The 13,379-nt window shown below is 49.5% G+C and overlaps 1 protein-coding gene across 1 annotated transcript in view; it reads right to left on the bottom strand.

Annotated features, from left to right (window-relative positions):
• The window catches only part of Adgrd1 (adhesion G protein-coupled receptor D1), a 127,053-nt gene extending 124,729 nt beyond the window's left edge, over positions 1-2,324 (bottom strand). The window contains exons 1-2 of the mRNA XM_037198519.1: positions 1,776-2,324; positions 1,630-1,693 (exon numbers count right to left, since the gene is read on the bottom strand). Coding sequence (XP_037054414.1) covers positions 1,630-1,693; positions 1,776-1,841 — 130 coding nt within the window. The 5' untranslated portion in view covers positions 1,842-2,324. The remainder of the gene's footprint in view (positions 1-1,629; positions 1,694-1,775) is intronic.
• Positions 2,325-13,379: the final 11,055 nt, after the last annotated feature.

Below are 13,379 nucleotides of genomic sequence, written 5' to 3'. Positions count from 1 at the left end.
GCTGAATGTTATTTAAAAAATAATAATAATAATAGCCAAAGTCCAAAATGTAAGAAAAGACAAAAATATGTTGGGAGCGGGAGGAAGTAGAGTGGGGGGGGATGAAAGAAATGAAGGACAGAAATGGGAGGAAGGAAGGGAGGGAGGGAGGGAGGGAGGGAGGGAGGAAGGAAGGAAGGAAGGAAGGAAGGAAGGAAGGAAGGAAGGAAGGAAGGAAGGAAGGAAGGAAGGGGACAGGGGGAAGATGGCCTTTGGGTTGTGCCTTGTGGCCGGTGGAAGCTGAAGGGAGAAGGACTAAGCTACTAAGGATGGGAATGAGGACCAGAAGGAAGCCCTCTCAGGCTAGACGGGGACTTCGAGAGGCACCTAGGATCCCTGGCCTAGGCTCCAGGCACCCTCGGGCTCTGCCTTCGTTATCTGTGGTGCACATGGACTGATACAACTGAATGGCTGCTGGTCCTCTACGGAGGGTGCTCAACCAGGGCAGACTTTGTTCTACCCGACATCAGGTCAGGAGCGAGGTGTCTACACAGAACCAAGGTCTCCTGGCACCACTGACGTTTACAGAGTCCGGGATGCTTGCTCATGTGTGGACATGTGTGAGCATGTGCGGACAGGTACGGGTCTGTGTGGACACGTGTGGATGTGTGCAGAATCTCAGTCAAAGGTCAAATTCTGGAAAAGGCCCTTGAAGCTTTCTCCCCTCGGACCAGCAATACGCACAATTCAAAGTCCAACTGACTGATGATGCCTATTGGTACAGGCGGGCAGCCCCCGGTCTCAGCAGGGAGGGAGAATTTTCCCTATCACCGCTTCAGGTATATTCTCCAGATCCACATCCTGTCTGCTGCCCTTCACCATGCTTGCCACGTTGGCTTGCCAGCCCTGGTGGGGCAGGGCCCCTTGTTTGGAGGCAGACTGGTCCTGTTGATCAGTTCTGCCGGGAACCCTCATCTCTCTGAGCTCTGAGTCACTGACTTGTTCGCCCTGACCCACCGGGCTTTCCCAGCAATGGGTCAGACATTCCCCTTTGACCTTCAACAAGAATCCTAGCCCCAGAGCACCTGCCACGGGACGGGCGGGCTGCAAGTCCCTTCCTATTCATCCCCACTATAGATGGAGCAACCCCCTGTCTGTAACAGGGCTGTGATCCAGACTTCCGAACAAGTGCATCTAAAAGGGGAGCCACAACAGCCAGAGACAAGTGTCCTGGTGCCTCCCCCACCCACCACCCACCTCCACTGTGCATATCCAGCACAATTGGAAAAATGCTACACAGTGGTGCCCGGGTCCCTTGGGAGCACAGCCCCATGGTACCATGAGGCTGGAGGCACCAGGGAGAGTTCCCAGGGTGGTGACCCTAAGTAGGCACAAGTGCGTGGTCCAAAGAGCAAAAGACATTCTGCTCTGGAGGACATGTCTCCTTAATTAGAAGACAGCACCTGACCTAGAGCAAGAGGCAGCTGGGACAGGGGCCAGCTTCCTCATCACCAGCTTGAAGACATTGGTCACAGCAGGGTTGTTGTCTCAAAGGACAGAATGTATTTTCTGGGGATTAAGGATCCCAATGTAGGGGGTGGTAAACAAGTGGTTTCTGGTGTACCCCCAAAGGCAAGGAGAAAAGCATACAGCCATCAGAGCAAGGAGGGACCTTACCTGGATGTTCCTGGGCTCTGGGCTGGGTGTCACACACCTGCAAGGGAAGATCATGGGGTAAGTATGGGGATATCCTCCACAGACATAGCCCAGCTGCCTTTGGTGGCCTGGGGCATTACCTGGAAGCTGCAGAAAGACCAGAGTAGCCAGACCCAGCGGCAAGGCAGTGCTGGCAGATCCCTCATGGTGGGAACCAGGCGGTGGGATCCCCCACAGCCTGCAGGGAGCCTCTCTACCTCCAGCTTCCCGAGGACAAGGACATCTTCATCACAGGTTTTCTGGTCACCAAGTCTGTCCCCTAAAGTTTGTGTCGTATAAGGGCCTGCAAGCAGTTGGGGCGATTCTCCTCTCCGAACTGGAGTCTTCAGGGACCCGAAGGCTGGATGCAGCGCTGGGTTGAGTGAGCACTTCTCCTTAGATCCACCAGAGTCCCCAAGCTCCTGGCTGCTGCTGGGCAGGCCAGGGCCTCCTCCGGGTGCCTGTAGGCTCAGGAGTCCGTGTCCTGGGCCTGGGACTGGCAGGCACTTGCCTCCCGTCTCAAGTCGGAGCCCAGAGCTCAGCTCATGGCCTGGAGCTCAGTGATGTCTCTGCCGCCGCCTTCTGCAGCTGAGCTCCGCCACACCTCGTTGGCCCAGAGTCCAGGCCGTGGCTTTGGGTGGAGAGCCAGAGTGATGTCAGCGGGCCTCAAACTTTGTTCGCCTCTATTTATATCCGTCCCACTCCGGCCTTTCCTGGGTCCTAACACCAGTCTGTTAGGAACTGCTGAGCCCTTCCCAGGACTTTCCCATCAAAAGGTGGCCAGACAAGCCCAGGCTGTGTGTGTATGTGTGAGGGGTGAGAATGTGATGGGGGTGGGTGTAAGAGAGTGTGTGTGTAAATGTGGAAGAGGTTTGTGAGGGTGAGAATGTGTGTGAGTGTAGTGGGGGGAGTGTAAGTATTTGAGGTGAGAAAGTGTGTGTAGGGGTGTGTGTGTGTGTGTGTGTGTAAGTGTATGTGTGAGTATTGGAGGTGCAAGCATGTGGGTACTGAAGGATAGTGTAGGTGGGTATGGGAAGTAAGCATAGGTGTAAGTGAAGAATGAAGAGTGGGGTGAAAGTGCAGGGGTGTGACAGCGTGGAGGTAGGTGTGAGCAAGTGTGTGAGTATGTGGATGGTAGGGAGATGCAGGTGTCAGGAGTATGTGCGGAGTGTGGGTGAGTGTGGGTCTACGTATGTTAAGATATCTTCTGCTCGGTGCTTTCCTAGTCACTATGTGCTTGTGAGTGCTTGTGATGTGCACAAGTGTGTGTGTGTGGGTGTGTGTGTGTGTGTGTTCCTATAGATGTGGGGGGAGTGGGATGTGAGAATGTCTGCATGTGGTGTGTGTGTGTATATTCTGTGGATATGTGTGAGTGTGGCCATGTAGGCATGCAAGGTATATGTGGGGATGGATGGATATGAGTAAGTGTGGGTATGAGTATAGATGAGTGTGGGTATACATAATCAGGGCATATTCTCAGCAGCACCCTCAAAGTCTCATTAGTATTAATGAGTACATGGGGCCAGAGAGTTGTCTCAGTAATTAAAAAGCACTTACCACCGGGCGGTGGTGGCGCACACCTTTAATCCCAGCACTCGGGAGGCAGAGCCAGGCGGATCTCTGTGAGTTCGAGGCCAGCCTGGGCTACCAAGTGAGCTCCAGGAAAGACGCAAAGCTACGCAGAGAAACCCTGTCTCGAAAAAAAAAAAAAAAAACCAAAAAATAAAAAAATTTAAAATAAATAAAAATAAAAAGCACTTACCGCTATTGGAGAGGACCTGGGTCCAGTTCCCAGTGCTCACATCAGGCAGCAGCTCACAACTGTCTGAAACTCCAGTTCCAGGAGATGCAACAGCCTCCTCCAGCCTATTCATCCAACAGCCTCTTCTGGCCTACTCGGACACCTAGACACACGTGATGCACATAAACTCATGTAGCCTCACACACATACACGTAAGTAAAAATACTAAACCCTTAAGAAACAATGTTAAGGGCTGGGGAGATGGCTCAGTGGTTAAGAGCACTGGCTGCTGTTCCAGAAGACCCAGGTTCAGTTCCCAGCACCCACAGGGCAGCTCATACCTGTCTGTAACTCCAGTTCCAGGGAATCTGACACCTTTATACCAGTGCACATAAAATAAAATAAAATTATTTTTTAAAAAAAAGAAACAATGCGCCGGGCGGTGGTGGCGCACGCCTTTAATCCCAGCACTCGGGAGGCAGAGCCAGGCGGATCTCTGTGTGTTCGAGGCCAGCCTGGGCTACCAAGTGAGTCCCAGGAAAGGCGCAAAGCTACACAGAGAAACCCTGTCTCGAAAAACCAAAAAAAAAAAAAGAAAAGAAAAGAAACAATGCTAATAAGCACAAGTGCAGTTGTGGATGGGTGTGACTCAGTGCCTTGTGAATATGCATGAATTGCAGGCTCATTCCCTTTGGCACCCTCAAAATCTCTATCAGTATTAGTAAGCACAAGCATGGATTAAACCGGGAACTCTGCTAGGATCCGGGTCTGCTCGAGCATGGGAAAACAGTGATCATGCACACAAAAGAAAGGAGGCGTCGGAGTCAGGAGACGCTGCCAGCTGCCGCCATGTGTACCAACATGTAAGATACTGGTAAGCCACGAGCCATGTGGCATAGATTTATAGAAATGGGTTAATTTAAGATGTAAGAACTAGACAGCTAGAAGCCTGAGCCATTAGGCCAAACAATTTAAAAGAAAGAAAGAAAGAAAGGAAGGAAGGAAGGAAGGAAGGAAGGAAGGAAGGAAGGAAGGAAGGAAGGAAGGAAGGAAGGAAGAAAAAGAGGCATCTACCTACCCATGCCCCATCCGGAGCTGACCATGCTTTCTCTTCAACCCACCCTTGCAGAAATCAAGGATGCCCCCTGATGCATGTGGGACCTTCCCTTAATTATACAATCCCACCTTAGCACACCTCAGCACCCAGCCGAGTCCGATTTCTGTTAGCTGTGCCTCCGTTTAGTCGAGGCCAAGACTTGATCCACCTTGCTCCAAATGTGCAAGCACACACACACACACACACAAACACACACGCACGCATACATCGCACTCACACCCGCACCATAACCACCCCTGCAGAGTATGTCCAGTAGCCACGGCCACAAGGCACACAGCTCCCTCAGCCCAGCTCTCCCCACTTGTGTGCTCTCGGGCAGAGCTGTCTCCCTCCTGAATTCCTCCTCTGCAGACTGGAGGTAACGCCGAGTGTCCGGGAGACAGAGATTAACATATAAGGCCCTTAACGCAGGGCTTGGAAGAGAGGTAACACACTCAATAAATGTTCCGATTACTACGATAACGTGGAGCATAGCACCCAATAAACGCTGGCTATCGCTCTCATCTCAGTTGCCCTGACTTTACATGGGAATTAAGAGTCCTGAGTCCAGCAGGCTTCCTAAAGAGGGCAGAAAGAGGGCTTCCAGCCCCTGGGGGTGCAGGGAGAAGAGACGTCAACGCAAGGTGATTGCAGTAATTCCTGCCAGCGCTGACAACCTCCCTTGCTATCTGGTCACCTCGCTCAGGAAGGCTCCAGATGGCTCTGTGGATAGCCCTCCTCCCAGAGCCAGAAAAACTGGACTCTGACCTCCAGGCTGTTTGTAATAATGACCTTTCGCTTGGTGCCTAGGTGCCTGCCATTCTGGGAGAACGGGGAATTTATAACTTTCCCAGCTCCTCCCCCAGAGGGAGAGCGGAGGGAGGGGCCTCAGCGCCTTCTGAACTTAAGAATTCAAACAGATTGCTGAGTACAGACCTTTGTTTCCAAAGGGGAGAAATAAAACCAGGAAGTATCTCTTAGTATAAATTTGTCCTTGGATTAAAAAAAAAAAAGACAACCTGATTCAATGGCAATAGTGAACATTGGTTGGAAAACACATTTCACAGGACCATCTGCCAGGGGCCAGAGCCTAGGTACCAGGACCCAGCCCACAGGGTGCTCACCTGTCACCGTATTTCTGCACCCTCACAGGCTGGAGCAGAGACTCCCCTACACCTCCCTTTCATGCCATGCTTTCTCAAGGCTGGCTTTTGCCTGATGTGGAGGTCAGAGAGCAACTTGTCAGAGTCTGTTCTCTCCCTCTACCATGTGATACCCAGAGAAGACACTCTAGCCGTCATGTTTGGTGACGAGCACCCTGACCCAGTAAGCCATCTCATTGACCCAGCATGTTATTTACTACGGTCAGGGTATACAGTGCATAGATAACTAAAGCATCCTCCTCCAGCCTCCCGGGACTATGTACCCGGGACCAGCACGTCCCTTCCCTGACTTGCCCCTTCTGGCTTCCACTCACTCTGTTGTTCCTACGCAAGTGACTTCCTGAGACTCCACATACAAGCAGTCACACCGTGTTTGCCTGTGATTTGCTTTATTCACTTAGCATAATTCTGGATGTGGATCTGGAATGGCGTGTGGGCTTGCCGTCCAATAACCAGGTCCCTTTGTGAGCCTCATTCCATCACTCCCGTGGGTGACACCCAAGTGTCATCCCGACAGGTGGCTTTCAGCCCTTCCCCATTGTTTTTCTTTCGTGGACATTAATCACCACCTGACATACGTTTTTATCTCCAACATTCATTTCAGTCACTGCCCCGCTCTTCTGGCTGAAACGGGCATGCGGCGGCGGAGCCACGTGCTCACTCTGAGCGTCTGACACCCGATATTCAAACAGTACCCTTTGAATGAATGCATGCCCACTTAACTTAAAGGATGCGTGGGGAAGTGTTGTGGTTCAGGGAAAATCCATCAGATTTTATTGAGTGGATGCTAATTAAATATTTTTTAAAAAATGAGCCTCAAGGTTTGATGAGGCTCTACTCAATAAATGTTTATGGGGTTGCTGCAGGGGCGGGGGGACTTGCTGGTGACAGGGTATGAGTGAACTACACAAGGGCCAGCCTGGGCAGGACAGAGGTCCTGCAGGGGTCAGTCCAGAATGACCGAGGAACTCAGTAGAGAAATTTCTTTGCTGAGTTCTGTATTCTTGCTCACACCACCCGTGCCCGGTCATGTGCCTTCCACCAACTCTCTCAGCTGTGTGGGGCAGCTAGCTTGTGTGTTTGATCACACACACACACACACACACTCCCTGCAGACAGACAGACAGAACAATGGCTTCTGCCATACAATGGTCGCATGCCATAGGCAGGCAGGAACAGGAAAGACAGACCTAGAAGGACTGAAGGGTGAAGTCGTTAGGGAAATGATGTGGAGTTAGGGGAGTCTTTCTCCTGATGGCTAAAAGAGAGAAGAACAGTCTATAAAAGCAAATAAATGAATGAACGAACAAAGTAACCTGTGGAATACACTAAACTCAGGCCAAACATACACTCCTGAGAAACAGCACCTGAAGCATGCTTGTGTGCTTACACATGCACGCTTGCGCAAGCGTGCGCGCGCGCGCACACACACTCAGAGCTGCTGCCAGGGCTGGGGTGAGTGTGTAGCTCACCTGTAGAGTGCTTCTCTTAAATGCACAGGACCCTTGGTTTCACCCCCAACAACTTCCCGGGAGAGAATAAAGGTCACTACCTGCAATGCTTAGTCTTCATTGGCCAACTTCATTGGATTTGGGATCACCTAGGAGACACACTTTGGGGTGTGACTATGGGGGAGAGAGGGAGAGCTGTGAAGAGTCACCCTGAATGTGAGCAGCCCTATCCCATGGGCTGGGGTTTTGGACTGGAGAAGCCAGCTGGGCACCAGCCTTTAAATGTTCTCTGCCCCCTGACTGCAGTTACAGTGTGACCAGCTGCTTCCTGTTCCTGCTGCCACAGCCTGACCCCATGCTTTCACCGCCATGATGGACTCTTCCCTTGAGCTGCGAGCCAAAACAGACCCTTCATTGGTTAAGTTCCCCGGGTCAAATATTTTGTCACAGCAGTGATTAACACACTCTCCTCCCAGCAAGGAGTGGCCACTGGCCTGTGAACAATAAGACATGGACGGAAGTCCCTGAGGAAAGGACTCCAAAGGCATGCATCTTCTCTACTCTTTTGGAACCTTCAGACAGGCTCTTTCCCTGGCTTGAAGGTGGCAGCCGGGAGCAGTGGATTCGGAACAGTGTTCTGCTGGTTCTGATGATGATGGAGGAAACCATGAAGATGCTACCAAGAGCAGCCCAGTCCACGTCCGAAGTCTTCTTGACTCTTCTTGACCCTCTAGAGAGGGGAGGGGAGGAAACGCCCAACCTGTCATCCACAGTCAGTCACACCACGGGAGAGATGGGACTTGAGCAGTGAGCTGGGAGACAGCTGTGGTCAGGAGGAACAGAGAACTCGGCAGAGACCTCCAAGAGTTCCACAGGGAACACGGATTGCCCCCGCTTTCACTCTCTTTCCCAAGGACTTCAGCAGGTGCCCACAAGGAAGGCCGACAGGGGGCGGGTGACAGGACATGCCACGGCACACACCCAGGAAGGTCAGCATCGCTGCTGAACAGGGCTGCCAGCCCTGCCCAGACCTTTCTTCCTTGGACCAAAGCCCTCCCCTTCCCGGAAGTTGGACAGCCAGCCTACACCAGGTGAGAACAGAACCTTGCAGGAGACCAAGAATGGCAGGAAACGGGGCTCAGAATATTTGGGCTCTCTTTCTGCCCAAGGCAGGCAGAGTAGTTGGGAAAAAAACCCACCAATGACACAGGGACACAGGGACACTGAGGCAGAGCTCACACTGCCCCACCACCAGGCCCATGGGAGGCATCATTCGGGGGCTAGAGCAAGAAGAATTGGGGGCGGGTAGTATATAGGAGATCTGGACCCTGAAAGTGCAGTGAGACATGGTGAGGAGCTGAAGGACCAGACAGCCCTACCCAAGGCCAGAGGAGTATGGAGCAGGAGGATTGTGGGACCTGCAGTGTTAGGGGTCTCCAGAGCAGTGGAGCCAGACTCAAGGCAATACCCATTTGGCTAGATGGACTTAATGCACACGAGAGTACGTGCTTGGGCACACACAGACACACATGTGCACACTCTAATGCCTCAGCAGGAACTTGGCCTACATCGGGCACAAATACAGCTTATCAGTCTCCAACGTCTTCCCAAGCTGCCCGTTCTAATATTATGACACACACAAAGGCAAGGGGGAAAGAAAAAGAAAAAGAAAAAAAAAAAAGCCGGCTGTCAAGAAACAAGACAATCAAAACCAAGAGATGGAAAACGTTGAGTGATGGGAACTGGATTCGCTGAACACCGACAACGTTCACCACCTAGCAGGACTTCTGCGGACGTGGAGGTGATGCCAAGAGCCCTGTGGAGTGCTGGCCCCCAAATTGGATGACACGCAGAGCTCACGGCAGACTTCGCTCAGGCAAGGAGAGGGCCACGACCTTGACGGAGGTCCATTAAAAAATCAACCAAACCGATGCACAAAATGAAAGGGCCCCCTCTTAAAACGGCATGAAAGAGCAGAAGCGCGAGTCGAATCCTCTAATGGGGGTGGAACCGGAATTCTAGAACTGAGAAAAAGAGACCAAAGGAAGCTGGGAGACAGGAGGAGAGAGGATAAAGGAGGTAAATGAAAGATAGTCAGTCAGCCAGGCTCGGAAAACGCCGACAAGGTAAATGGGAGGGAGGGAGAGAGAGAGAGAGAGAGAGAGAGAGAGAGAGAGAGAGAGAGAGAGAGCAAGCAGGCAGCAAGAAGAAAAGTACGCATAGTATACAGAAGAGAGACTCAGAGAAACATCAACAAAAATTATAATTATAGCAGCTAAAGGACGATGTAGGGAAATAACTAAATACCAAGTGCTGAGAGTTTAACACAATGACAAGTCCTTGCCTAGCATGTCCTTATCCCAGATCCAAATTAAAAAAAAATAAATAAATAAAAAGGGGGGTGGGGAAGGGGAGGAGGATGAAGAGAAAAAGAGAAGGGAAGGAAACAGAAAGGGAAATAGATGTATATTTCAAAAGAAAAAGAGTGAACTGCCTTTCAGAATGGAGGCGCCAGGGACTGGGAGGGCGGGGTAGGTGAGCCTGAGTCATGTACCGGATTTCTTTGGATGATTAATTGTTCTGAAGGCAGAGGAGGATGCCGATGATGGCTTAATACTGTGGCTAGCCTGCGAGCACCAGGTTTTACCCCTTAAAATGGTGGATTTTATTGTATGTGAATTATGCCGCCATAAAGCAGAAAGAGAAATAAACACCTCAAACAGGAACGGAAAGAATTCAGTAGCAGGAGACCAGGACAGGAAGAAATGTAACCTGTTCTCTTTATCGGAACCACGGGATACTCAACGGAAACTCCATCCATGCCGAGAAAGGAAATGGCTTAAACTCCAGTTAAGTGGGAAAGAACTCACACACACACACACCATTTTTTTTACATTTAAGTGGGATTTTTGTTGTTGTTATTTTCTATTGATTTTATTCAGAGAGAGTCTCATGAAGCCCAGGCTGGTAGCTCTCTATGTAGCCAAGAATGACCTTGAATTTCTCATCTCCTGCCGCCACCTCCTGAGGGCTGGGATTACAAGCCTGTGCCACCACACCCAGGTTATTCCTTGCTGGGGATTGAACTCAGGGCTCTGTGCATTCTAGGCAAGCACTCTACCAACTGAGCTATGAGTCCAACCCGTGTTTGACTGTTACAGAAACTGACTGGGTGAAGAAGAGAGAGGGTAGAAGTGGATTGCTTTGGGCTGCTGTAAGACCCAGGAAACACAGTCGAATGTAAGACAGTGAGAGGTGAGGGACGGACAATGGTGAGGGGTTCATCTCTATGTCCTGTCTTTGGAAAGTGACCTGGGAGCAATTAAAGAGATGCCTTTGGTGGCCACTATTGGTGAAATTATTATGGCCACTGCTGGAGGAAGCATGCGACAGATCTGAGGACAGCCACTGGAGGGACATACAGTTAGAGATAAGTCCATAACAGCAAGTCACAAATTCTGAATTAATCCAAGAACAGATGGAGAAAAGGCTGAGGGAGGAGAGAACAGGGGACAGATGGAATGGAAGATAACTGGCAAAGGGCAGGTTTTTATCCAAGTCATAGCCGGAGTGAGAATAAAAGGCAGATTCCCAGATTGGGGAAGAATGGAAGAGCTGACTGCCCACCATCTGTGAGAAATGTGTAAGTATAAACATGGAGTGAGGTTACAGGAAGAGGATGAGAAACGACATACCACACAAACACTAAACCAAAGAAACTAGGCAGCGGTGTGTGTGTGTGTGTGTGTGTGTGTGTGTGTGTGTGTGTGTGTGTTCTGATTTCCCTGGAGAGACAGCTCCAAGGTTAAAAAACCCTACTGCTGCTGGGTGGTGGTGGCAGCAGCACACACCTTTAATTCCAGCACTTAGGAGACAGAGGCAGGTATATCTCTAAGTTCGAGGCCAGCCTGGTCTACAGAGCACATTCCAAGACACTCAGAGTTACACAGAGAAACCTTGACTTGAAAAACCAAAACAAAGCCAGGCAATGGTGGTGCATGCTTTTAATCCCAGCACTCGGTAGGCAGAGCCAGTCTGTGAGTTCGAGGCCAGCCTGGTCTACAAAGCTAGATCCAGGACAGGCACCAACTACACAGAGAAACCCTGTCTTGAAAAGAAGAAGAAGAGAAGAAGAAGAAGAAGAAGAAGAAGAAGAAGAAGAAGAAGAAGAAGAAGAAGAAGAAGAAGAAGAAGAAGAAGAAGAAAAGGAAGGAAGGAAGGAAGAGAGAGAAAGAGGGAGAGAGAGAGAGAGAGAGAGAGAGAGAGAGAGAGAGAGAGAGAGAGAGAGAGAAGACCAAAACAAAACCAAAGAACATGTACTGCATCAGTAGAGGACTGGAGTTTGGTTTCCAGAACCCACATCAGGAGGCACATTGTCTTAGTGAGGGTTTCTGTTGCTGCAATGAAACACCATGACCAAACAGCAAGTTGAGCAGGAAAGGGTTTATTGGCTTACACTTCCACACTGCTGTTCATCATCAAAGGAAGTCAGGACAGGAACTCAAACAGGGCAGGATCCCAGAGGCAGGAGCTGATGCAGAGGCCATACTGGCTTGCTTCCCCTGGCTTGTTCAGCCTGCTTTCTTAGAGAACCCAGGACCACCAGCCCAGGGATGGTACCACCCACAGTGGGCAGGGCCTTCCCCCATTGATCACTAAATGAGAAAATGCCTTACAGCTGGATCTCATGGAGGCATTTCCTCAACTGAGGCTCCTTCCTCTCTGATGAGTCTAGCTTGCGTCAAGTTGACATACAAAACCAGCCAGTACCTGTGTGGAGAGTTGCCTACATACTGTAGTTACTACAGCTCTAGGGGATCACACACACACACACACACACACACACACACACACACACACACACACACTACAGACCCATGATAGATAGATGGATAGATAGATAGACAGATAGTTAGATAGATAATAGATAGCTATAGAGACAGACAGATAGGTAGCTAGAGATAAATAGTTAGGTAGATAGATAGGCATGAAAGTCACAGGACTATAACAATATAACTATATATGGGGTTTTTGTTTTACATAGGTTTATTTATGAGGGATGACCTAATGAGACTCTCTCTGAATAAAATCAATAGAAAATAACAACAAAAATCCCACTTAAATGTAAAAAAAATGGGGGGGGGATTTCTTTCCCACTTAACTGGAGTTTAATATATATTTAATATATATATATAGTTATAACAATATAACTATAACAATAAACACACAATGATGACAGCGTATAAGCTGTGGAATGGACAGGTGAGCTCCGCAAGGTCACAAGAATGAGGTCAAGAGGAAAAAAAAACAATCTGTTTTGATATGCTCGAAATTCAGGATCAGAAATTAAAATTTATTTATTTATTGAGACTAGGTCTCATGTAGCTCCAGCTGGTTTTGAATTTACTAAGTAGTCAAGGATGACCTTGAACTTTTGATTCTCCTGCCTCCACCTCCTAAGCACCGAGTTGGCAGGTGTGTGCCCCCATGCTCCGTTTCTGTGGTCCTGAGGACGGAACCCAGGGCCTTGCCTTTGCTGGGCAAGCGCTCCGCCAGCTGAACTAGCCCCCCCAATACAAACATTTCTAAAATACCATTTATAAGAGAACCAAAGAAATATAATTATTGATTTTATTTGATATGTATGAGTGTTTTGCCTATATGTGTGTATATGTATCACGTCTGGTGCCCATGGAGGTCAGAAGAGGGAATCCTGGAACTGGAGTTAGGGATGGTTGTAAACCACCACGTGAGTGCTGGGAATTGAACCCCAGTCCTCTGCAAGAGCAGCAGTCATCTTAACCACTAAGCCATCTCTCCAGTTCCTATTTAGGAATATTTTTGGAGTGTTGAGCCTATTTTGTATCTTGTTATGCTGGTGGCACCATAGGAAAGTCTCACAGCTGCTTTCTGGAGTAGAAGGATATTTATTTGTTTGTTTGTTTATTGCTTTTGTTTTTGTTTTGTCTTATTGAGGAGCAGGGTCCTACCATGGAGCCCAGGTTGACCTCAAACTCATTATATAACCCAGGCTAGATTAGTACTTGAAATTCTCCCGTATCACCTCCTAAACTGCTTCGATCACAGACAGGTGTGTGTACCACTACCCAAGTGCAAGGGTGATTTTTTTTTATTGTATTGTTCCTAAATAAACCTATGTAAAACAAAAAACCCATAAGCTAAGAATGGCGCAGCCAAAGATGAAGGGCGTGTGGATGCTTGGTGATGCCGGACTGTCTGCCTGTCCCTCCACG

Source organism: Peromyscus leucopus, chromosome 23 (genome assembly GCF_004664715.2).
Source record: "Peromyscus leucopus breed LL Stock chromosome 23, UCI_PerLeu_2.1, whole genome shotgun sequence".
Lineage (NCBI taxonomy): Eukaryota > Metazoa > Chordata > Mammalia > Rodentia > Cricetidae > Peromyscus > Peromyscus leucopus.
Note: the sequence above shows the minus strand (reverse complement) of the source record. Positions and strands in the feature narration are given on the sequence as shown.